This window comes from Tachyglossus aculeatus, chromosome 20, assembly GCF_015852505.1.
Source record: "Tachyglossus aculeatus isolate mTacAcu1 chromosome 20, mTacAcu1.pri, whole genome shotgun sequence".
Lineage (NCBI taxonomy): Eukaryota > Metazoa > Chordata > Mammalia > Monotremata > Tachyglossidae > Tachyglossus > Tachyglossus aculeatus.
In genome coordinates this window covers 12,256,273-12,280,670 of record NC_052085.1, presented here as the reverse complement: position 1 = coordinate 12,280,670, position 24,398 = coordinate 12,256,273, and the positions used below count along the sequence as shown (strand labels likewise).

General features: G+C 46.3%; 1 protein-coding gene across 1 annotated transcript in view; it reads left to right on the top strand.

The window, feature by feature from the left end:
* The window catches only part of COL4A1 (collagen type IV alpha 1 chain), a 174,568-nt gene extending 170,763 nt beyond the window's left edge, over positions 1-3,805 (top strand). Inside the window, exon 52 of the mRNA XM_038761618.1 lies at positions 2,383-3,805. Within this exon, the coding sequence (XP_038617546.1) occupies positions 2,383-2,464 (82 nt within the window). The 3' untranslated portion in view covers positions 2,465-3,805. The remainder of the gene's footprint in view (positions 1-2,382) is intronic.
* Positions 3,806-24,398: the final 20,593 nt, after the last annotated feature.

Here is a 24,398-nt window from a genome sequence, read left to right as displayed (position 1 = left end):
GTCGGCTGTGTGACCTTGGGCAAGTCACTTAAATTCTCTGAGCCTCAGTGACCTCATCTGTAAAATGGGGATTAAGGCTGTGAGCCCCACGTGGGACAACCTGATCACCTTGTATCCCCAGCGCTTAGAACAGTGCTTTGCACATAGTAAGTGCTTAACAAATGCCATCATTATTATTATCATCATCAATCCACTGAACTATTTTTGGTCCGAGGGCTTCCTGCCACAGGTACTGAAAGCTCATATGGAGGGTTCAAAATTATTGTATTGTAAACTACAGAAACAGTGGTTAGTCAAGGAGTTTATTAAACACTTACTATAGCAAGAAACAGCACGGTGTAGTGGTTAGAGCATGGGCTCGGGAGTCAGAAGCTTATGAGTTCTAATCCCTGCTCTGCCACTTGTCTGCTGTGTGACCCTGGGCAAGTTACTTCACTTCTCTGGGCCTCAGTTCCCTCATCTGTAAAATGGGGATTAAGAATGTGAGCCTCATGTGGGACAGGGGCTGTCCAACCCGATTTGCTTGTCTCCACCCCAGTGCTTAGTACAGTGCCGGGCACATAGTAAGTGCTTAAACACCATTATTATTACTGTTATTACTATTATTATTATTAATAAGCACAGCACTAAGTCCTAAGGAAGGTACAAGGAAGTTGGATCAGACACAATCCCTGACCCACTTAAGGTCTAAGAGGTGAGCAGGTACTTTATCCTTACTTTCCAGATGGGGAAACTGAGACCCAAAGAGTTTAAGGGACTTGCCCCGGAGCCTGGCGGCAGAGCTGGGACTGGGCTCTGATCTCCTCCTCCTGCTCCCATGCTCTTTCCACTGCTCCGCACGCCTCCTCGGAACCCTTTATTGAGATGGCAGAGCTAAAGGCAATGCATAAATGAGCCCACAGACCTCCTCCTTAGGGTCCTACGCTGACATGTACGTTGTTGGGGTTTGGCTTCCTTGAGCCTGACTGTGATGCTATTCTGGAATAACTGTAAATTACGAGATCTGGATTTGGGAAACTAATAGTTGGACAAGAAGCAGCATGGCGTAGCGGATAGAGCACGGGCCTGGGATTCAGACGGTCATAGATTCTACTCCCAGCTGCACCTCTCTGTGCCTCAGTTACCTCATCTGTAAAATGGGGATTGAATCTGTGAGCCCCACATGGGACAGGGACTGTGTCCAACCCAATTTGCTTGTATCTACCCCAGTGCTCAGCAGTGTGCCTGGCACATAGTAAGCGCTTGCATACCACAATCATTATTATTATGTCTTTGAAAAGAAATAGAGCCACAAGGCTGCATTATGGATCAATCAATCACATTTATTGAGTGCCTACTCTATACAGAGTATAGACTCCGTACTGTAATATACTCTATATATTAGAACTCTGGTTCTAATCCCAGCTCCGCCACTTGTCAGCTGTGTGTGACTTTGGGCAAGTCACTTCACTTCTCCGTGCCTCAGTTCCCTCATCTGTAAAATGGGGATGAAGACTGTGAGCCCCACGTAGGACAGCCTGATTACCTTGTATCTTGCCCACCACTTAGAACTGTGCTTGGCAAATAGTAAGCGCTTAACAAATGCCATCATTATTATTACTATTATTATCACAGAGCACTGTACTGTTTGGGATGAGCACAGAGCTCAACGTAAATATCTGTAAACTATTTTTAAGGTATTTGTTAAGCGCTTACTGTGCACCGTGTACCGTACTGGGCGCTGGGGTATATACAAGATAATCAGGTAGAACACAGTCACTGTCCAATAAGAGGCTCACAACCTTAATCTCCATTTAACAGATGAGGCAACCAAGGCCCAGAGAAGTGAAGTGACTTGCCCAAAGTCACACAGCAGAAAAGAGGCAGAGCCAGGATTAGAACCCAGGTCCTCTGATTCCCAGGCCCATACTCTTTCCACTAGGCCACCCTAGAGTGTAAACCAGCTGTGGGCAGGGAATGTGTCTATCAGCTCTGTTGCACTGCATTCTCCCAAGCATGCACACAGTAAGCGCTCAGTAAATACCATTGATAATAATAATAATGATGGTATTTGTTAAGCGCTTACCTTGTGCCAAGCACTGTTCTAAGCGCTGGGGGGGGGGGATACAAGGAAATCAGGTTGTCCCACCTGGGGTTCACAGTCTTAATCCCCATTTTCCAGATGAGGTAACGGGCACAGAGAAGTGAAGTCACTTGCCCAAAGTCACACAGCTGACAAGCGGCGGAGCCAGGATTAGAACCCATGACCTCTGACTCCCAAACCCGGGCTCTTTCCACTGAGCCACACTGCTTCTCATTGATGATGATGACCCTCACCGCGGACGGTCACGTGCGTCACCGATAACCTGTTTTTTCTTTTTTTCCCGGCCGGTTCGTTCACAGGAAGCCGACTCCTTCCACCTTGAAAGCGGGAGAACTGCGGACTCACGTTAGCCGCTGCCAAGTCTGTATGAGAAAACCCTGAGGACTTCTGACCTTCAGCTAACGTCACACTATGGTGCTATCTGTTTTAACAGCAATGAACCCTAGAAATATAGCCTATGTACCTCACTGTTGTCGAATATGAAAACAGTAAAGTGCCTTATAGAAATCTGCATAACTAACACCCCACCGCCTCCCTGCTTTTGCTGGCCCTCTCTCCTTGCTGAAGAAAAGAGACAACCAAGATAAGCTTCAAACCTTGACATACCAAATGGCGCTTTTGAGCAAAAAGGATATCTAGAAAATGCACTGATTGTTGAACAAGGCGAGAGCTCAGTCAGAAAACTCAAAAGGTGCTAGGAGGTATGCAGTACCTTAGATGCTGTTTGATCCTCCCACCCCACCCGTGTCATTTTTGTATTCTATTTGGATTCAGTTTTTCCTCCCCGGAGACTAATGGCCTGTTTTTACCCATTTTCCTGGAGTTTCAAATTTTTGCGGATTCCTCGGTATGTACGTATTGTTTCTGTACAGAGTAACCCGAATGTAAAGACAAGTTTGGGGACCGTCAAATGGAGTTAAAAACTAAACAGTCGTATCGTCCAAACCATATGGGTAAACTACGTCTTTCTGCTGCGTGTGGTACTATGCATCTTCTCCTACAGAAAAACACAATTTTCCTGTGGAATAACGGGGTCCAAAAGTGGTCAGAAAAAGATATATATTATATATATATTAGTAATTTATATAGATATCAGCAATTAGGCAAATCAAGTTTAGTTCCACTATTAAAATGAAGCTTAGATTCGTTTTCCTCTTTTTAAAAAGTCCATTGTCTTCTGAGTTACATGTCAACTGAAACCAAAGTATTTCGGGTGCCCCAGTGGTCTTTACACAGGTCACTTCAATACCCAAATGACTGCTGCCAAAGAGAAACAAATCCAGGTCCATGGCTATTCGTGTTTATTATAGTAAACCATGTACTTTGAGCTTACTGTTTTTATTCTGTATTTAATAATTTCAGGGTCTTAAACACTAATCACACACTGAATGACTTGATTTTCAAAGCTGAACAGGCCTGACTTGTTAATATTCCTCATTACGTGGCGAGGTTGCGTCAGTATTCTTGTTTAAGCCTCTCGGGCCTCACTTTCTGGCCCGCCATCCCTTGCCGTTTTGGACGGGGCTGGTCTAGACCGAGGATGACAACGACAGAAAAACGCCAGAAGATTTTTGACGAGGATTAAGGCCTTTTGTGTAATTTCTTAAAATGTGTATTTCTTAAAAATTAAAATTCGTAATAAAACTATTTGTGTAAAAAACAAACACCACCTCTTATTAATTTGTGACCGGTGTGGATCCAGAATCGTTGAATGCCTATTACTGCGAAAGCATCTAATAAATGCACAAGCTTAATGCAATTTAGGTCATTTTTATTCTGTATGGCTTTCAAATACTCTCTGTATTTTAGACTGGGTTGGGGGGTGGGGTGGGGTTAAAAAAATATCACTGGAAATATGTGTGATGGAAACATTTCATCAGAGAAATGGCCTTGGGGGATTTGAGTCGCTGATCAAGTCTGGCCCAGTCTATTTGTAAAAAATAAACTGACCCAGAGGTAATAACCCTGTAACAGTCAATCAATCAAGGTACTGTACAATAATAATACTGTACAATAATAATAATAATAATACAATAACGGTATTTAACAAATACCGTTAAAAAAAATAAAATGAGAACGAACCAGGGTTGGGCGCAGTGACAAATTGTTGTATTGTTATATACTGGGGATTTTACTGTTGTGTTATACTCTCCCAAGTGCTTAGATCTGCACACAGTAAGCATTCAATAAACACAACTGAATAACAATCAATCAAGGTACTTACTGAGCACTTACAAAGACTATGGGCAGGGAATGGGTCTTCCAACTCTAGTATACTGTCCTCTCCCAAGCGCTTAGTACAGTGCTCTGCCCACAGTAAGTGCTGGATAAATACCAGTGATTAATGACTAATTGATAACTGCAAAGTGCTTAGCAATGTACTAAACCTGGGCTTTAGATGTGAGTTTTAAACTATGTGGGGAGAAAACTCAATTCGCAGTAGAAATGTCTAACACACTGATGGATGGTTCTGGCTTAAGGTGTTTATTTGATTTCCCCTCTAAACTGTAAGCTCGTTATGGGCAGGGAATGTTTCTCCCAACTCTGTTCTACCGTACTGTCCCGAGAGCTTATTGCAGGGCTCTGCAAACGGGAAGCGCTCAATCCAAGAATCCAAGTCCCTTTCCTTTTCTCCTCTAACCCTCAGGGTCTTTTCCAGACTTTATATTGTGAGTTCTTCAGTCCATTTCCCCACTCCCAGCTGTTAAAGGTGCAACAAAAATCTCATCTGGATCTATGGCAGACAGTACCCTCCTCCTCCTCTCCCCTCCCCAGTCACTGGTCCTCTACTTGCCATCCTGATTGGGACTTCTGCAGATCCCAAGCCCATACCCGGTGGCACGCGCTCCACCGAGCAGTGAGCCAGTGGCCTCGTGGAAAGAGCTCGGGTCTGAAAATCAGAGGACCTGGGTTCTAACCCCAGGCCCGTCACTTGTCTGCTGTTCAACCCTGGACAAGTCACTTGACTTCTCTGTACCTCGGTTCTCTCATCAGTAAAATGGCATTAAGACTGAGAGCCCCACGTGGGACAGGGACCGTGTCCAACCTGTTTAGCTTGTATCTACCCCAGTGCTTAGTACAGTGCCCGGCACAGGGTAAGCATTTAACAAATACCATTAAAAAAAATAAAATGAGAACAAACCGGGGTTGGGAGCAGTGACAAATTGTTGTATTGTTATATACTGGGGATTTTATTGTTGTGTTATACTCTCCCAAGTGCTTAGCTCTGCACACAGTAAGCCTTCAATAAACACAACTGAATAAAAGAAATTGCCCAGTGGACCCTAAAGGCCCCCACCTGTAATAGGACATTTTGAAGAAGGAAAGTGGAGGTGGCACTTGATCTGGTGGAACAACAGCGAAAAACCCCTAAAATGGCATTAAGACTGAGAGCCCGACATGGGACGGGGACTGTGTTCAACCTGATTAGCTTGTATCTACCCCAGTGCTTAGTACAGTGCCCGGGATAGGGTAAGCATTTAACAAATGCCATTAAAAAAAATAAAATGAGAATGAACCAGGGTTGGGAGCAGTGACAAATTGTTGTATTGTTATATACTGGGGATTTTACTGTTGTGTTATACTCTCCCAAGTGCTTAGATCTGCACACAGTAAGCGTTCAATAAACACAACTGAATGAAAGAAATTACCCAGTGGATCCTAAAGGCCCCCACCTGTAACGGCACATTTTGAAGAAGGAAAGTGGAGGTGGCACTTTTCTGGTGGAACAACAGTGAAAAACCCCTACAAACTTTTCAATAACTTATATAAGCTCCTTTAGAAAAATGTTTGTGTTATAATTTGCACCTTGTGAAGCCATCTGAGTCACTGCAATACAGTAACCGACATGGTGGGATTCTTTGTGAGATCGTGGTCGCCTGGAGGACGTAAGACAGATGCTCTTATTTTTAATATCGAGCAGTGGGAGGGAAACGTTGAGTCAATCTGGGATTCTGCTGGGAGACGGGATCTGTGGTTAATTACACGTGTGTATTCTTTCCCAGCACTTAGTACAGTGCTCTATGCACAGTAAGCACTTACTAAACACCATTACTACTACTACAAAAATTAGATTAAGTACAGATCGATAAATATGGGTTGTGATGGAATCATCAGTGGCTTTTTATGGCATCTGATGAGCGCTTACTATGTGCCAAGCACTGTACTAAGCACTGGGGTAGATACAGGATAATTGGGTTGGACACAGTCCCTGTCTTACGTGTTGGTCACAGTCGTAATCCCCATTTTACAGATGAGGCACAGAGAAATTGAGTGACTTCCCCCAGGTCACACAGCAGACTAGGGGTAGAGCTGGGATTAGAGCCCAGATCCTTCTGAATCTCAGGCCTGGGCTAGTAGGCTATGCTGCTTCTCACTATCGTTGTCGGGTCCCAGTAACCTCATCGAATGCTGAAAAGGGGCTGGGCTTGGTCAATTTTAAGGTGAGTTCCTGTCATCCAGGTATTTTCATAATTCGATTATTCAATGGCATTTTTTAAATAGTATTTGTTAAGCACATACCATACACTAGGCACTGTACCTAAGTGCTGGGGCAGATACAAGCTAAAATCACAGTCTCTGTCCCTCACGGGGCTCGCAGTCTTAATCCCCTTTTTACAGATGAGGGAACTGAGGCCCAGAAAACTGAAGTGACTTGCTCAAGGCCACAAGGCCAACAAAGGGTAGAGCCGGGATTAGATTAGAACCCAGGTCTGCTGACTCCCGGCCTGGGCTTTTCCACTAGGCCACACTGTACCTCCTCCTGTGTTCAGGACATCTCTGTCTGAACGTCCCGCCAAAACCTCAAGTTAAACGTGTCCAAAACAGAACTCCTCATCTTCCGACCTATTCTCCCCAGGCTTATCCATCACTTGTAATGATGATGATGATGATGGTGATGGCATTCGTTAAGCGCTTACTATGTGCAAAGCACTGTTCTAAGCACTGGGGGGGGATACAATGTGATCAAGTTGTCCCACGTGGGGCTCACAGTCTTGATCCCCATTTTTACAGATGAGGTAATTGAGGCTCAGAGAGGTTAAGTGACTTGCCCAAGGTCACACAACAGACTTGTGGTGGAGCCAGGATTCGAACCCATGACCTCTGACTCCAAAGCCCATGCTCTTTCCACTGAGCCATGCTTGTAGACAATAACACTATCCTCCCCATCTCACAAGCCCCATAACCTCAACATTGTCCTCTACTCATCTCTCTCATTCAACCCACATATTCAGGCTGTCACCAAATCCTGCCAGTTCCAGCTTCCCATCACAAAAATCCGTCCATCGCCTTCATCCAAATTGCTGCTCCTCAGTGATCCAACCACTAACCCTGTCCTGCCTTGACTTTAGCATGTCTCCTGTCTCTCCTCATTCCAGTCCACGCTTCGCTGTGCTGCCCGGATCGTTTTTCTACAAAAATGATCAGTCCGTGTCTCCCCTCTCCACAAGAAGCTCCACTGGTTGCCCATCTAGCTCGGCATCAAACAGAAACTCCTTACCACCAGCTTGAAAGCACTCAATCAGCTTGCCCCCTCCTACCTCAACTCACTAACCACCTATTACAGCCCAGTCTACAGGCTTTGCTCCACTACTGCCAGTTTACTCACTGTGCCCCGACCTCATCTCTCGTCACCGATCCCCTTCCCACATCCTTCCTCTGGACTGGAATTCCCTCCCCCTTCATATCCAAAGCTCATCAACCGCCCCTCCCTTCAAAGCCTCATTAAAAGCACATCTTCTCCAAGAGGCCCTCCCCGACTAAACCCCCATCTCCTCTTCTCCCACTCCGTTTAGCATCACCCTTGCACTTGGATTCGCATCTTTTATTCACCCACCCTCAGCCCAACAGCACTGTGTCTGAATAATAATAATAATAGCATTTATTAAGCGCAAAACACTGCTCTAAGCGCTGGGGAAGTTACAAGGTGATCAGGTTGTCCCACGGGGGGCTCACAGTCTTCATCCCCATTTCACAGATGAGGCCCAGAGAAGTTAAGTGACTTGCCCAAAGTCACGCGGCTGACAATCGGCGGAGCCGGGATTTGAACCCACTACCTCTGACTCCAAAGCCCGAGCTCCTTCCACTGAGCCACGCTGCTTCTCTGATTCTGTATCCGGAATTTATTTACACTGACTAGACTGGAAGCTTCTGGTGGACAAAGAACCTGTCTACCTTCTGTTATATTGTACTCCCTGATGTGCTTAGTATCTTGCTCTGCGCACAGTAAGCACTCAATGAATATGATCGATTGACTGCTTTCATGACTATCACCAACCTCCCCTCCATTCCTAGACTGTGTGCCTCTTGAAAGCCAGGGAATGTGTCTAATTCTCATTCATGTTCTTTTTTGCAACGTTCAGTAGGGTGCTCTGTTAAAATCAGATGCTAAATACGTCCTATCAATACAGTACCACCACTGGCTGCCTCTGAGGGCCTTCGGTGGTCAGGTGTATGTGTCTCATCAGGTGCGCCACATTTAAAAATGACTACATTTGTGGAATTTGGAGCTTCAGTCCAAGAGAAGGCAGCACCTGAAGTCCAGGCCTGCTCAGTGGAAAGAGCCCGGGCTTTGGAGTCCGAGGTCATGGGTTCGAATCCCGGTTCTGCCACATGTCTGCTGTGTGACCTTGGGCAAGTCACTTAACTTCTCGGAGCCTCAGTTCCCTCATCTGTAAAATAGGGACGATGGCTGTGAGCCCCACATGGGACAACCTTGTATCCCCCCCAGCGCTTAGAACAGTGCTTTGCACATAGCAAGCGCTTAACAAATGCACCTCCTTCAGGAGGCCTTCCCAGACTGAGCCCCCGCCTTAGCTCCTTCCCTTCCCCACAGCACCTGTATATATGTATATATGTTTGTTCGTATTTATTACTCTATTTATTTTACTTGTACTTACCTATTCTATTTATTTTATTTTGTTAAATATGTTTGGTTTTGTTCTCTGTCTCCCCCTTCTAGACCGTGAGTGCACTGTTGGGTAGGGACCGTCTCTATACGTTGCCAACTTGTACTTCCCAAGTGCTTAGTGTGTGCCCTGCACACAGTAAGCACTCAATACGATTGATTGATTGACTGATTGGCATAGGGAAACGCCTGCTTCAGAGCCGAGGCATCGCATGATTTGGATAAACCCTGCTTAGGCCCTGCTGAGAGCTCACCTCCTCCAGGAGGCCTTCCCAGACTGAGCCCCTTCTTTCCTCTCCCCCTCGTCCCCCTCTCCATCCCCCCATCTTACCTCCTTCCCTTCCCCACACCACCTGTATATATGTATATATGGTTGTACATATTTATTACTCTATTTATTTATTTATTTATTTATTTTACTTGTACATTTCTATCCTATTTATTTTATTTTGTTGGTATGTTTGGTTCTGTTCTCTGTCTCCCCCTTTTAGACTGTGAGCCCACTGTTGGGTAGGGACTGTCTCTGTGTGTTGCCAATTTGTACTTCCCAAGCGCTTAGTACAGTGCTCTGCACATAGTAAGCTCTCAATAAATACGATTGATTGATTGATTGATTGATTGATTGTCTCCCCCTTCTAGACTGTGAGCCCACTGTTGGGTAGGGACCGTCTCTATATGTTGCCAACTTGTACTTCCCAAGCGCTTAGTGTGTGCCCTGCACACAGTAAGCGCTCAATACAATTGATTGATTGATTGGCAAAGGGAAACGCCTGCTTCAGAGCCGAGGCATCGCATGATTTGGATAAACAGCCGCCCCTCGGGCAAGCTGACTTCAAGATGAGGGTGTAGCGACCTGTCACCATTACACAATGTCACCGTAGGCTGTGTTCGGGACAGGCTGCGGGGGGTGGATTTTTGCCGCTCTGTTTGCTACCCCGCTCTCTATAGCAGCCATCGCCCCCACGCTAGCTGCGGGAGAGGAGTTCTTAGCCTTGTTTTCCTTCTCTCCCTCCTGCCGGCTGCTTGGGAGCGCGTGGGAGAGGTTCTGAATCATTTGCAGCCTGATTGTGTGGGGAGCGCTTTCTTCGATTAATGCCAAATTTGTGCTTCCTGTGGGCCGGGGACTTGAAGGCCGGAGCTTGGAAGCTGGGTGACACACGAACAGACACCGCTCCCTGCCCCTTCAGCGCACAACCTCTGCCTCGTAGAAAGGACATAAAAAGAAATCTCTTCCGTGCCCTGCCTCGCGTTAAAAAGCCCTCCTTGAGATGTTCCTTGTCACTGCTGCTGTGTACATATTTATTACTCCATTTTACTTGTACATATTTATTCTATTTATTTTATTTTGTTAACGTGTTTTGTTTTGTTGTCTGTCTCCCCCTTCTAGACAGTGAGCCTGTTGCTGGATAGGACCGTCTCTCTATGTTGCCAACTTGTACTTCCCAAGCGCTTAGTACAGTGCTCTGCACACAGTAAGCGCTCAATAAATACGATTGAATGAATGAATGAATGAATGAATGAATGATGAGGATTCGGACCAAGGGAATTTGTGCTGACTGATGTATTCAATAAAGGGTATTCAGTTACCCTTAATCGGTTGAAAATTCAGAGTGCACTATTGAAATCAAAATTCATTAGGCACTGCTGCAAGCCTGAGCCTGGTGTTTTTTTTTTCTTTTTCTGCAGACCGACACTATTTGAATTCAATAAAAAAAAAACCCTGCAAACTAATTCTCTTTATAAACTGATGGTGGCACCGTTGTATTCCTTTTAACACTTCTGGGATATTCGGTTCACCTTGGGGTTAAGTTTCCACCGACAACAGTTTCTTTCCACGTGAAGTTGGATGAAGTTAAAACCCTGAGGCCCGGCATCTGCCTTGGGTCAGAAATGTTCTGATGACACTGAAAAGGAGGAGGAGGAGGAGGCGAAACACTGCTCAGACTATAGCAGGGAACTTTTCCATTCTACTCAACGAATGGGTAATGTTGACGGCGCTGGAGAAGCTTTTTCTCTTTATGGTATTGTTAAGCACTTACTATGTGCCAGGCACTGATCTAAGCGCTTAACCATGATGATTATGATGTCACACGGCAGGGATCAGGCTCCTTCTTCCAAAATCCAACAACCTCTACTCCATAATGATAATAATGGTATTTATTAAGCGCTTACTATGCGCAAAGCACTGTTGTAAGCGCTGGGGAGGCTACAGGGTGATTAGATTGAAACGGGGGGCTCACAGTCTTAACCTCCATTTTACAGATGAGGGAACTGAGGCACAGAGAAGTTAAGTGACTTGCCCAAGGTCACAGAGCTGACAATGGGTGGAGCCGGAATTTGAACCCATGACCTCTGACTCCAAAGCCCGGGCTCTTTCCACTGAGCCACGTTGCTTCTCGACCTCTCAGCCGCCTTCAACTCTGGGGACCACCCCCTTGGAAAACTTATCTAATCTTGGCTCCTCTGAGGCTGTCCTTTCTTGGTTCTCCCCCTATCTTCTGGGGTTTCCTTCCATCCTTTGATGTGCTTTATTTGGGGTGATGACACACCTGTAGCTTAGCTGATTATGGGTGAAGTCTGAGTTGGGTTTTGCCATCCTGTCCCCCTGGGATTTTATTTTTTTTTAATGGTATTTGTTAAGCACTTACTCTGTGCCAGGCACTGCACTAAGTGCTGGGGAATTTAAAAGCTAATAATAATAATAATAATAATAATGATGGCATTTATTAAGCGCTTACTCTGTGCAAAGCACTGTTCTAAGCGCTGGGGAGGTTACAAGGCGCCCAGGTGGTCCCACGGGGGCTCACAGTCTTAATCCCCATTTTACAGATGAGGTAACTGAGGCTCAGAGAAGTGAAGTGACCTGCCTGAAGTCACACAGCTGACAACTGGTGGAGCCGGGATAGGAACCCATGACCTCTGACTCCAAAGTCTGCGTTCTTTCCACTGAGCCACGCTGCTTCTCTAATCAGGTTGGACATGGTCTATGTCCCACATGGGGCTCACAGTTTCAAATCCCATTTTACAGATATGGTAACTGAGGCCCAGAGAAGGGAGGTGACTGGCCCCAAGTCCCTCAGCAGACAAGTGGTGGGGCCGGGCCTAGAACCCAGGTCCTTGATCTAGCCACTAGACCACACTGCCTCTCAGAGAACATGTCTCCCAACTGTCAAACTGTACTCTCCCAAATGCTCTACCCATAGTAAGCGCTCAATAAATTTCACTGATTGATTGGGGAGATGTGTGCAGAACGATGTTTTAGTAATAATAATGATGATGGTATTTGATAAGTACTTACTACGTGCCAAGCGCTGTTTAGATACAAGGTTAACAGGTTGTCCCACGTGGGGCTCACAGTCTTCATACCCATTTTACAGATGAGGTAGCTGAGGCAACAGAGAAGTGACTTGCCCAGGGTCACACAGCAGACAAATGGCAAGGGAGGGCAGGGAGTCAGAGGACCTGGGCTCTAATACTTGGACAAGTCACTTAGCTTCCCTAGGGCCTCAGTTTCCTCATCTGTAAAATGGGGGCTAGAAATCTGTTCTCGCTGTGAGCCGGGGACGGGGACCGCATCTGAGCTGATCCCCCTTCTAGACTGTGAGCCCACTGCTGGGTAGGGACCGTCTCTATATGTTGCCAACTTGTACTTCCCAAGCACTTAGTACAGTGATCTGCACACAGTAAGCGCTCAATAAATACGATTGGTTGATTGATTGATTGATTGATTGGACCTTAGGGCCTAGCACAGTGCTGGGCGTTTGGGAAGCCCTTAACAAATACTACGACTGTTGATGACGCGAGAGGGGAGAAGGGAGAAGCAGGAGGACGGGCCTTATCTAGGGCATCTCTCCCGTCTCTTTCCGCCTCAGCCCGAGTGGCACACGGCCTCCGTCCCGTGACCTGGCTGTTCCTTTGGTGTTTGTTTACGCTTTCACCGGATTACCCAGGGGATATTGGAAGGCAAACTTGCAAACAGGACATGCAAGGCAAATAAGCACATTTTAATTACTTCCCAGAATGAGCCTGATCATTGCGTTCCCTGGAAAGACCCACGAGGGCTCGCTGAACATCCCGGAAGCCCCAAACCGGAGAGTGGGTGGCCGTCCGCGCTCCCCTGGTGATGGATGTGAGGTGGGAGGCCAGCACCCACATAGTCAACCCAAATCTCTCTCGTTCAACCCACAATCTGTCACCAAATCCCGTCAGGTCTACCTACGTGAGGTTGCTAAAATCTGCCCTTTCCTCTCCACCCAAACTGCTAGCACCCTGATCGAAACGCTCGTACTGTCCTGATTACTACATCATCCTATATCCATATAGAAGTTTCTCGTTCCCTGAGAGGGGCCTGTCTGCCTCCGATCGATCGCCAACGATTAATCTGCTGTAGGTGGTGCCCGTGGTTTTGACGAAGCCCGGAGCTGGAGTCCACGGCCGGGGCTACCAAAATCCACAGCAGCAGCCGTCGCCCCAGTCCGAGCCTGGATATGGAGTCCAAAGCCGGAGCCTGAAGCCAGAGCCCGGAGCTCAGGCTTGGTCTTGGAAAACTAATCCTGGCTCTCCCACTTGTCTGCTGTGTGACCCTAGACAAGTCACTTTGCTTCTCTGTGCCTCCATTACTTCATCTGTAAAACGGGGATTAAGACTGGTGAGCCCCATGTGGGACAGGGACTGTGGTCAACCTGTGGTCCCTCCCTCTGCCCATCCGCCAAGCTAGCTCTCTTTCTCCCTTCAAGGCCCTACTGAGAGCTCACCTCCTCCAGGAGGCCTTCCCACACTGAGCCCCTTCCTTCCTCTCCCCCTCGTCCCCCCTCCATCTCCCCCATCTTATCTCCTTCCCTTCCCCACAGCACCTGTATATATGTTTGTACATATTTATTACTCTATTTTACTTGTATATATCTATTCTATTTTATTTTGTTAGTATGTTTAGTTTTGTTCTCTGTCTCCCCCTTTTAGACTGTGAGCCCACTGTTGGGTAGGGACTGTCTCTATATGTTGCCAACTTGTACTTCCCAAGCGCTTAGTACAGTGCTCTGCACACAGTAAGTGCTCAATAAATATGACTGATGGATGGATGGATGGATGATTAGCTTCTATCTACCGCAGCACTTAGTACAGTGCCTGGCAAGTAGTAAGCGCTTAATAAATACCATAAAAAAAGCAGTCTGGGAGGGGTCTATTAGCTCTGGAAGGCCTACCGTCCACTCTGGGCAAAAGTTCCTCCCCAGACCTTTACTATAAGAGCGGCTGATGTAGCACCCTGACACACCGAGGCTGCGGAAAAGTGGGGATGGAAATTCTCAGACTCCCCGGGGCCGTTACCTTTCTCTCTGAAACTGCTTGAAACTGGCAGCATCAGAGACACAGAGAAGCAATGTGGCCTAGTGGGAACCAGGGAACCTGGGTTCTGATCCCAAACCCGCTAATAGCCTGCTGTGTGACTGGGCAAATCACTTTGCTTCTCTGAGCCTCCTTTTCCTCATCTATGAAATGGGGATTCAATGCCTGTTCTCCCTCCTCTGTGGACTGCGAACTCCATGGGCCTATGAGGCTGTGCCTGATATGATTATCTTGCATCTACCCCAACGCTTATTATAGTGCTTAACACTGGAATTTGGTCAGAGCTTATTGTGTGCCAAGCACTGTATTAAGCGCTACGGTAGATAGAAGGTAATCCGGTAGGACACTGTCCCACGTGGGCTTACAATCTCTTCCTGCTTGGCACCTAGTAAGTGCTTAAGAAATACCACAATAATGATCAATATTATTATGAGCCAGTCACGACTGCAGTTTAGGGTGAAGGGATGATGAAGCTCTTTTCTAACTGCAAAGATGCCTGAGTTCGCACCTTGTGATTCTGCCTTAACCCTAATAATAGTAATAATAATAACTGTGGTGTTTGTTAAGTGCTTACTATGTGCCAGGCACTGTACTAAGCAATGAGATAGATACAAGCTAAATAATAATAATAATTTTGGTATTTGTTAAGCGCTTACTACGTGCAAAGCACTGTTCTGAGCACTGGGGAGGATACAAGGTGATCAGGTTGTCCCATATGGGGCTCACAATCTTAATCCCCATTTTACAGATGAGGGAACTGAGGCCCAGAGAAGTTAAGTCACAAAGCTGACAAGTGGCGAACAGGTTGGACACAGTCCCTGTCCCTCATGGGGCTCATAGTCTTCACCCCCATTTTACAGATGAGGGAACTGAGGCACAGAGAAGTGAAATGACTTGCCCAATGTCACCCAGCAGACAAGTGGCAGAGCCAGGATCAGAATCCACGTCCTTGGGCAAGTGAGTTCACTTCTCTGTGCCTCAGTTACCTCAACTGTAACATGGGGACTGAGACTGTGAGCCCCTCGGGCAGGGAGTACATCCAACCCGATCTGCCTGTACCCACCCCAGCGCTTAGCACAGTGTTTGGCACATAGTAAGCGCTTAAATACCACAATTATTATTACCATTCATTATTTGGTCCTCATTAGAAACTCAAGGCAGAAGCAGCGTGGCTCAGTGGAAAGTGCCCGGGCTTGGGAGTCAGAGGTCATGGGTTCTAATCCCGACTCCGCCACTTGTCTGCTGTGTGACTTCGGGCAAGTCACTTAACTTCTCTGTGCCTTAGTTCCCTCATCTGTAAAATGGGGATGAAGACTGTGAGCCCCACGTAGGACAACCTGATTACCTTGTATCTCCCCCGGCGCTTAGAACAGTGCTTGGCACACAGTGAGCGCTTAACAAATACCATCATTATTATTCCACAGTGGACGACTGATCTTCTACTTCAGCTCCATCCCCCAAACTCAGGGGGAACTGTTTAGAATGAAAAGTGGCAGAACTGGGTGTGCCTGATGACTCTCACACAGATGCATTTTAAAAAAACAAAAAACCAGCTCTAATTTCCAGACTTTGAGGCCCATTAGATGGTGCCTCCAGGGAAGTTTGGAAATTTCCATCCTCGGGGACAGTTAAAAACCCAATGGGAAGGACTGCTCAAAGACACACCGTGGGATCACTCCCGAGATGGCAAGTGTCTGAGATGTGCCCTCGGGAAACCATTCCTGACGTCGCGGATTCTGACTTCAACCGAGAAGAGGCAAGAAATCCTTATTTGGAGAGAAAATCCTAAGCCTCGTAACTTACACTTCCACCTCATCATATTTTTTTTAAACTGGTATTTTTTAAGAACTTACTATGCATCAGGCACTGTACTAGATGCTGGGGTTGATACAACCTAATCAGGTTTCACACAATGCACGTTCCACATGGGGCCCGGGGTCTTCAACCCCATTTTAGAGATGAGGTGAATGAGGTTCAGAGAAGTGAAATGACTTGCCCAAGGTCTCACCCATCAGGCAAGTGGTAGAGCTTGGATTGGGGCGCAAGATCATAAGCCTGGGAATCAGAAAACCTGGGTTCCAATCCCTACTCCACCACTCGCCTGTTGCGTGACTTTGGGCAAATCATTTCTCTGGGCTTCAGTTTCCTCATCGGTAAAATGGGAATTCAATACCTGTTCTCCCTTCCCGTTAGACTCTGAGTCAATCAATCAATCAATCGTATTTATTAAGCGCTTACTGAGTCCTTATTGAGTCCTATGTGAGACAGGGACTGATGATCTTTAATCTACTCCTGCGCTTAGTACAGAGCTTGGCTCCTCCTCTAATAATAATAATAATGGCATTTCTTAAGTGCTTACTATGTGCAAAGCACTGTTCTAAGTGCTGGGGAGGTTACAAGGCAGTCAGGTTGTCCCACAGGGGGCTCACAGTCTTAATCCCCATTTTACAGATGAGGTAACTGAGACACAGAGAAGTTAAGTGACTTGCCCAAAGTCACATAGTTGACAATTGGCAGAGCCGGAATTTGAACCGGAATTTGAACCGGAATTTGAGAAAGGGGGAAGATTGAGTCCTCTGACTCAATCAATCGTATTTATTGAGCGCTTACTGTGTGCAGGGCACTGTACTAAGTGCTTGGGAAGTACAAGTTGGACTCCAAAGCCTGTGCTTTTTCCACTGAGCCACGCTGCTTTTCGACGCTGCTCCTCTAGACAGGAAGCTCACTGTGGGCAGGGAACATGTCTAGAGAAGCAGCGTGGCTCAGTGGAAAGAGCACAGGCTTTGGAGTCAGAGGTCATGGGTTCAAACCCCGGCTCCGCCAACTGTCAGCTGTGTGACTTTGGGCAAGTCATTTAACTTCTCTGTGCCTCAGTTACCTCAACTGTAAAGTGGGGATTAAGACTGTGAGCCCCTCGTGGGACAACCTGATCACCTTGTAACCTCCCCGGCGCTTAGAACAGTGCTTTGCACATAGTAAGCGCTTAATAAATGCCATCATTATTATTACCAACTCTGTTTTGTACTCTTCCGAGTGCTTAATACATTGCTCTGAACACAGTAAGCACTCCATAAATACCACTGACTGATAGTAAGCACTTAAAAAATGCCATTATTACCAGTTTTTCCAAAATGTCAAAACTGTTCCAGACCAGGAGGAGGTGACCAAGAGAGCCGTGCACCTGGCAATCCTTCATGCATTGCCCCCAAGGAAAAGATTTTTGACATACAGGTAGGCTTGGAACTTTAACACTCATTAATTCATTCAATCGTATTTATTGAGTGCTTATTGTATGCACAGCACTGTACTAAGAACTTGGTAGAATGCAATACAACAATAGACAAACACATTCCCTGCCTACAAGGAGTATACAGTCTCGCAGGGTTTACCTGGCAGTTGTGAAATTGGGAGAGAGGCAGTATTTTAGGGTTCACTTTTGCCCTGTCTTTAAAAACCTTCATCGATCAATCAATGGTATTTATCGGGTGCTTACTCCGTGCAGGGCACACGAAGCAAACCAAGAAGCAGCAGAATGATGATGATGATGATGATGATGATGGCATTTATTAAGCGCTTACTATGTGCAAAGCACTGTTCTAAGCACTGGGGAGGTTACAAGGTGATCAGGTTGTCCCACCGGGGGCTCACAATCTTAATCCCCCTTTTCCAGATGAGGGAACTGAAGCCCAGAGAAGTGAAGTGACTTGCCCAGAGTCACACAGCCGACACAGCTCCCCTTTTAGACTGTGAGCCCACTGTTGGGTAGGGACTGTCTCTATGTGATGCCAATTTGTACTTCCCAAGCGCTTAGTACAGTGCTCTGCACATAGTAAGCGCTCAATAAATACGATTGATTGATTGATTGACAATTGGTGGAGCCGGGATTTGAACCCATGACCTCTGACTCCAAAGCCCGGGCTCTTTCCACTGCACCACACTGCTTCCCGTCATTCTTCCCCAGAATGACGAACACACCGAGCTCGATTCCCGGTAACCAGACTGGTGGCGAGTCCACCCGCGTTCACAGAAAGATTCGAAACCGATCCTGCTGACATCTGGGTCCTTGGGTAAGAATAAGAAGTGGTGAGAAGTATTTGTGTTCCTCGTTTATACTCCTTGAAGGCTACTGACTTGGTCTCCTTTCACTGCTCTGAGGTCAGAAGAAGAGGAAAAACAGGGAAAGGGAGAAAGGGGGAAGAGAAAACTTAAGCGGTGAGGATATTCTGCCTGTGTCCTAAGAAGTAGGACAAAAAAGCTGCGGACTTTCTGAGCCCCTTGGAGAGGTCAGCCGTCCGGAAAGAAACGTTCCCTATTTCTAGTTTCATTACTCTTTTATCCTCCCGATAACAGTTCTTTCAAAACGATTTTTAGGTACCTGGCTTTTCTGGGAAAATGGGCCTCTCGGAGGGTTTATGAATACCTCAAGCTTCAGAGCTGGCCAGTAAGCCACCCAAACTGTTGCAATTAGAGAAGCTTCATTCCAAAGGTAGAGCATCTGATGGAGAAGAGGTGGAGGCAGCATCTCCGCATATAACACAGTTTTGCCAGAGGTACTGCTGGTAGTGCATTCAAGTTGTAAGTATTTTTATGTTTGTCTCCGCCCTTAGAGTGTAAGCTCCTTGTGGCCACTCAAACTGTTTCTACAATTACTACTAGTAATAATAATAATAATGATGGTATTTGTTAAGCGCTTACTACATGCAAAGCACTGTTCTAAGCGCTGGGGGGATACAAGGCGATCAGGTTGTCCCACTTGGGGCTCACAGTCTTCATCCCCATTTTACAGCTGAGAGAACTGAGGCCCAGAGAAGTGAAGTGACTTGCCCAAAGTCACACAGCTGATAAGTGGCAGAGCAGGGATTTGAACCCATGACCTCTGACTCCAAAGCCTGGGCTCCTTCCACTGAGCCACGCTGCTACAAGTACTTCTACTACTACTTTTCTGGCTCAGTGGAAAGAGCCCGGGCTTTGGAGTCAGAGGTCATGGGTTCAAATCCCGGCTCCGCCAATTGTCAGCCGTGTGACTCTGGGCAAGTCACTTCACTTCTCTGGGCCTCAGTGACCTCATGTGTAAAAGTGGGGATGAAGACTGTGAGCCCCCTGTGGGACAACCTGATCACCTTGTAACCTCCCCAGTGCTTAGAACAGTGCTTTGCATATAGTAAGCGCTTAATAAACACCATCATCATTATTATTATTATTACTTTTAAGACTACTGCTTCTGATGCTACTAGTACTACTTCTATAAGTACTACTACTCCTATTATTACTCCTACTGTGAGCAAAGCCCTGTACTAAGCGCTTGGGAGAGAAGCAGTTTGGCCTAGTGGATACAGCAAGAGCCCAGAAGTCAAAAAGACCTGGGTTCTAATCCCTGCTCCGCCACTTCCCTGCTGTGTGACCTTGGGCAAGTCACTTCACTTCTCTGTACCTCAGTTACCTCATCTGTAAAACGGGGATTTAGACAGGGAGCCCCATGTGGGACGGGGCTGTGTCCAATTTGATTAACTTGTATCTACTCTGGTGCTTAGAACAGTGCTTGACACACAGTAAGTGCTTAACAAATACCATTATTATTATTACTACTACAAGAGAACAGAGTTGGTAGACATGTTCCCTTCCCCCAGGGATCTTAACAGATACTCTTAGGATTCATCCTCCCCATCAATGTACAGCGGACAAAAACACAGAGGGAGTCCACAATGCTGCCTTTTTAGCTAAGAGAAATACAGCTCTAAACCAAAGTTCCGACAAACAAAATGCCGACAGACCCGCTAAACATTAGTAAATGTGAACAACCAGCTCGATGACTTACATCTGCAATATGGCAATTTACACTCGGAAAATCTATATTAATATCACCAGGCAACCACGGAGCCTACTACCCACATCGCAACCGTCGGACCTAAACAAATCTGCTGATTTAGTTATCATTCGAGCCGGGGAAGCAGTGTGGCCTGGTGGATAGAGCCCAGGCCCGGGAGTCAGAAGGACCTGGGCTCTAATCCTGGCTCTCCCACTTGTCTGCTGTGTGACTTTGGACAAGTCACATCACTTTTCTGGTCCTCAGCGACCTCATCTGCAAAACTCTCTATATGAGAGTTGGTAGACACACTCTCTGCCCACAACGAGCTTACTAGAGAACTGCAATAGCCCGGCCTACCAACCCAAAAAGAGTTTTGAAAGACTAAAGAGAGAATCACTCCGGTACACTACGGAGGATGCCTCGATCCACCTCTGTTGTATCATACTGAGCCTATCGGGAGTGATAGAAAACCAACCCCAAAACACCACGAAACTGCTTTTAGCCACAGAGATTTAAAAAGAACACCAACAAAGAAAACAGGGCTCAACTATCTGAACGTATTTTTTTTTCCACATCAAAGAGGAAAGGGAATGATATTTTTTCCACGGTGAAAACAAACAGCTCCGTTTCACAACCAGCCGGGCCAGAGAGATGTCAGGGGAAGGTATGGTTTGAATAAGAAGGCACTAAATGGAGGGCTTGATTGTGTTTTCAAGGACAGCTGCAGTTTATTTCTTTGAATTAGTAAGGCTCTGACCACACAGCTCTCCCCTCGTGCTTCGCACGGACACAATGCCATCATTCTGAGAAACTGTGTCGGAAAGCGGAGGACAACTCGCACCACTGCTTCGTTTGTAAGCCCGGGGCACCATCCACTCGAAAGGAGATCTAGACGAAATGCGACACATGTCCGGGACCACCCGGGTCACATCACGGTCGTCGGCTACCGGAATTTCCGTACGGGGCCGGAAAATGGATAGAAGCCCCTGCCGGGTCAAATGGCCAAGGTTAGGAGTCACACATAGCAACCTAGGACATCCTTGAAATTGACTATTCCTTGGTTATTTTTCCAATACCTGATCGCGCTAGCCATCTTTTTTTCCCAGATGGTATTTGTTGGACTGTGTCCAACCTGATGATTACCTTGAATCTACCCCAGCACTTGCAACAGTGCTAGACACTGTAGTGAGCGCTTAACAAGTACCATTATTATTACCCCAGTGCTTAGTATAGTGTTGGGAACTGAGACGTTTAATAAATACCTCGATGATGATGTTGATGACGCTAGAGGATTTGGCCCTGAGGCACACAAAGCAACTAGTCCAGTGCTGTGTGCTCTACAGAAGCAGCATGGCTCGGTGGAAAGAGCACGGGCTTTGGAGTCAGAGGTCATGGGTTCAAATTCCAGCTCCACCAATTGTCAGCTGTGTGACTCTGGGCAAGTTACTTCACTTCTCTGTGCCTCAGTTCCCTCATCTGTAAAATGGGGGTGAAGACTGTGAGCCCCACGTGGGACAACCTGATCACCTTGTAACCTCCCCAGTGCTTAGAACAGTGCTTTGCACATAGTAAGCGCTTAATAAATGCCATTATTATTATTACTATTACAGACACTAAACAATAAAGCTGGCAGCATGGCCCAGTGGACACGGCCTGGGCCTAAGAGTTAGAAGGATCTGGGCTCTAATCCCAGCTCCGCCACTTGTCTGCTATGTGACCTTGGGCAAGTCCCTTCACTTCTCTGTGCCTCAGTGACCTCATCTATAAAATGGGGATTAAGACTCTGAGCCCTATGTGGGACAGGAACTGTCTTCCACTAATTAGCTCGTGTCTACCCCTGGGCTTAGAAAGTGCCTGGCACATAGTTAGTGCTTAACAAATACTATTTTTTAAAAAAAGATGGCAAATCCCGCTGATGTTGATACTGAGACTCTTCCTCCTGCTAGTTCTAAAATTAGAAACTCGGTTGAGATTACCATCTGCCAGAGTCACTTGGGGAGAAATTAGGGCTTCGGCTCTGGGTGGAGCGGGGTTTCATTTTCCCAGTATATCTCCTTCCCGGCTCAGAGTACCCCAAGTAACTCTACCTCCCGACTGCTTGTGGTTCGTCAGCCTCGTTTCAAGCTCCAAGAACTCCCTGGCATTTCCCAGTCGGAAGTACGTTAAGATCAGCGAGGGAGCTTACATTTCATTTAGCTCTCTAGTCTGTGATTACACACATTTCATAAAGCTCCCATCGAAAGAAAAACGGTTCACTCTTCTTCCACACATAATCCCTTCTGGGGTTCATCGGCAAACTTTTTCCACTTTAGCCTCAGGTGGGGATTGCTAGGTCCATAATAACGACATGTGTTGTCAAAAAGGCTCCAGGTTCCTCAATCAATTAATTAATGGTATTTACTGAGCGCTTACTATGTGCAGAGCACTCTACTAAGCTCTAGGAAGGTACGCTATATCAGAATTGGCAGATATGCTCCCTGCCTATAACCCAGGTTTCCAGTTCCAGGAAAACTGGGGATCAACAGGCGGTCTCTGTGGCGGACCTCCCTTCATCCCACCCTTTCATAGCTACAGGCACTGAAATTGAACTCCAATAGACGAGAGAGGGAATAATCATTCTCTTAGGCCGTCTCTCACACCACCAATAACAATAATAATAACAACTGCGGTATTTGTTAAGTGCTTACTATATGCCAGGCACTGTATTAAGTGCAGGGGTAGATACCAACTAATCGGGTTGTACACAGGCCTTGTCTCACAGGCTTACTCCCCATTTTACAGATGAGGTTACTGAGGTACTAAGAAGTTAAGTGACTTACCCAAGGTCACGCAGCAGAAAAGCGGTGGAGTCAGGATTAGAACCCAGGTCCTTCGTTTCCCAAGCCCAGGCTCTTTACGCTAGGCCACCCTGCTTCTCGGGACCTAGTAGGTTCATTCTCCTCAGAACACCCCGAAATAAACCAATTCCCCATTCCCCCTCATATCATCTATTAAACAAGGCACCAGAGAGCTCCTAGACCAGCAGCTCAAAAAACTAGGGCAGAGTCTGCAATACTTTGCAAATCAATGGATTACTGAAAATATGTACCAGTTGAGACCTAATTCAGATAGCAAATAATCTAATTACACTCCTGGGGCTAGTTCTCTCTCCCCCCAGAGCTCAACAGGAACAAACACAAATCTGATTTTCCTGCTTATTGTGTATAGTAATTAAAGATGCCGTGTGCTTATCAGTCAGGCTAAATACAGCATTTGGTTTCAACACACACGTTCCCAGGCCTCAAAGGATGCTATTAAAGAAGAACAGCCGAAAGTTGCTCTAATTTTAAAGCGATCATCCTGAGGAGATCTGCTTTTATTTTCACTCCTTTTCTCTCCCTCACTTTCTCCCCGCTCTGTTAAATATGTTGACCTAGATTCTCTCAGTGGGAAAGTTGTGGGAAACTCAGCACTAATAGCCTGCAGTATGTCTGTTCTGACGTTGTATTATTTCTCTTGAACGGTTGTTGAGTATCAACTTTGTGGCAACCACTGGACTGGTCCCTGGAGGACACAGAAGAGCATCGTTTTAAAACAGCATCATCTGCCCCCACCTAGTAGATACAGCACGAGCCTGGAAGTCAGAAGGACCTGGGTTCTAATCCTGGGTCTGCCACTTAATGACCCTGGGCAAGTCCCTTCCCTTCTCTGGGCCTCAGTTTCCTCATCAGTAAAGTGGACATTAAGAATGTGAGCCCCATGTGGTACATGGACTATGTCTGACTTGATTAGCTTGCATCTACCCCAGTACTTGGTACAATGCTTGGCATGTATAAGCACTTAAAACTATAAATATATATATATATATATATTAGATATATATATATATCAGATACATATATATTAGATTATATTTATTCTGAAGATGATACCTGCCCTCAGGAGTTTACAAACCAGGGGTGAAGACAATCACAGAAAAAACTCACCATTTATTCATTCAGTCAATCACATTTATTGAGCTCTTACTATGTGAAAAACACTGTACTAAGCACTTGGGAGAGGACAATATAACAATAAACAAATTCCCTTCCTAAAACGAGCTTACACTTGGCATCCAAGTATTATATGGGAGCGGCATTTTGGGGCTCCCTTGCCCCTTCTAACACATTCTCCCCAACCCCAGTCTGATAACAGAAAAATCTCAACCCCCTAAACCTTCCCAAAGATGCCCACTCCATCCGTCTACCTGCTCCATGACTCAGTTGTGCGGCCAAATGGGG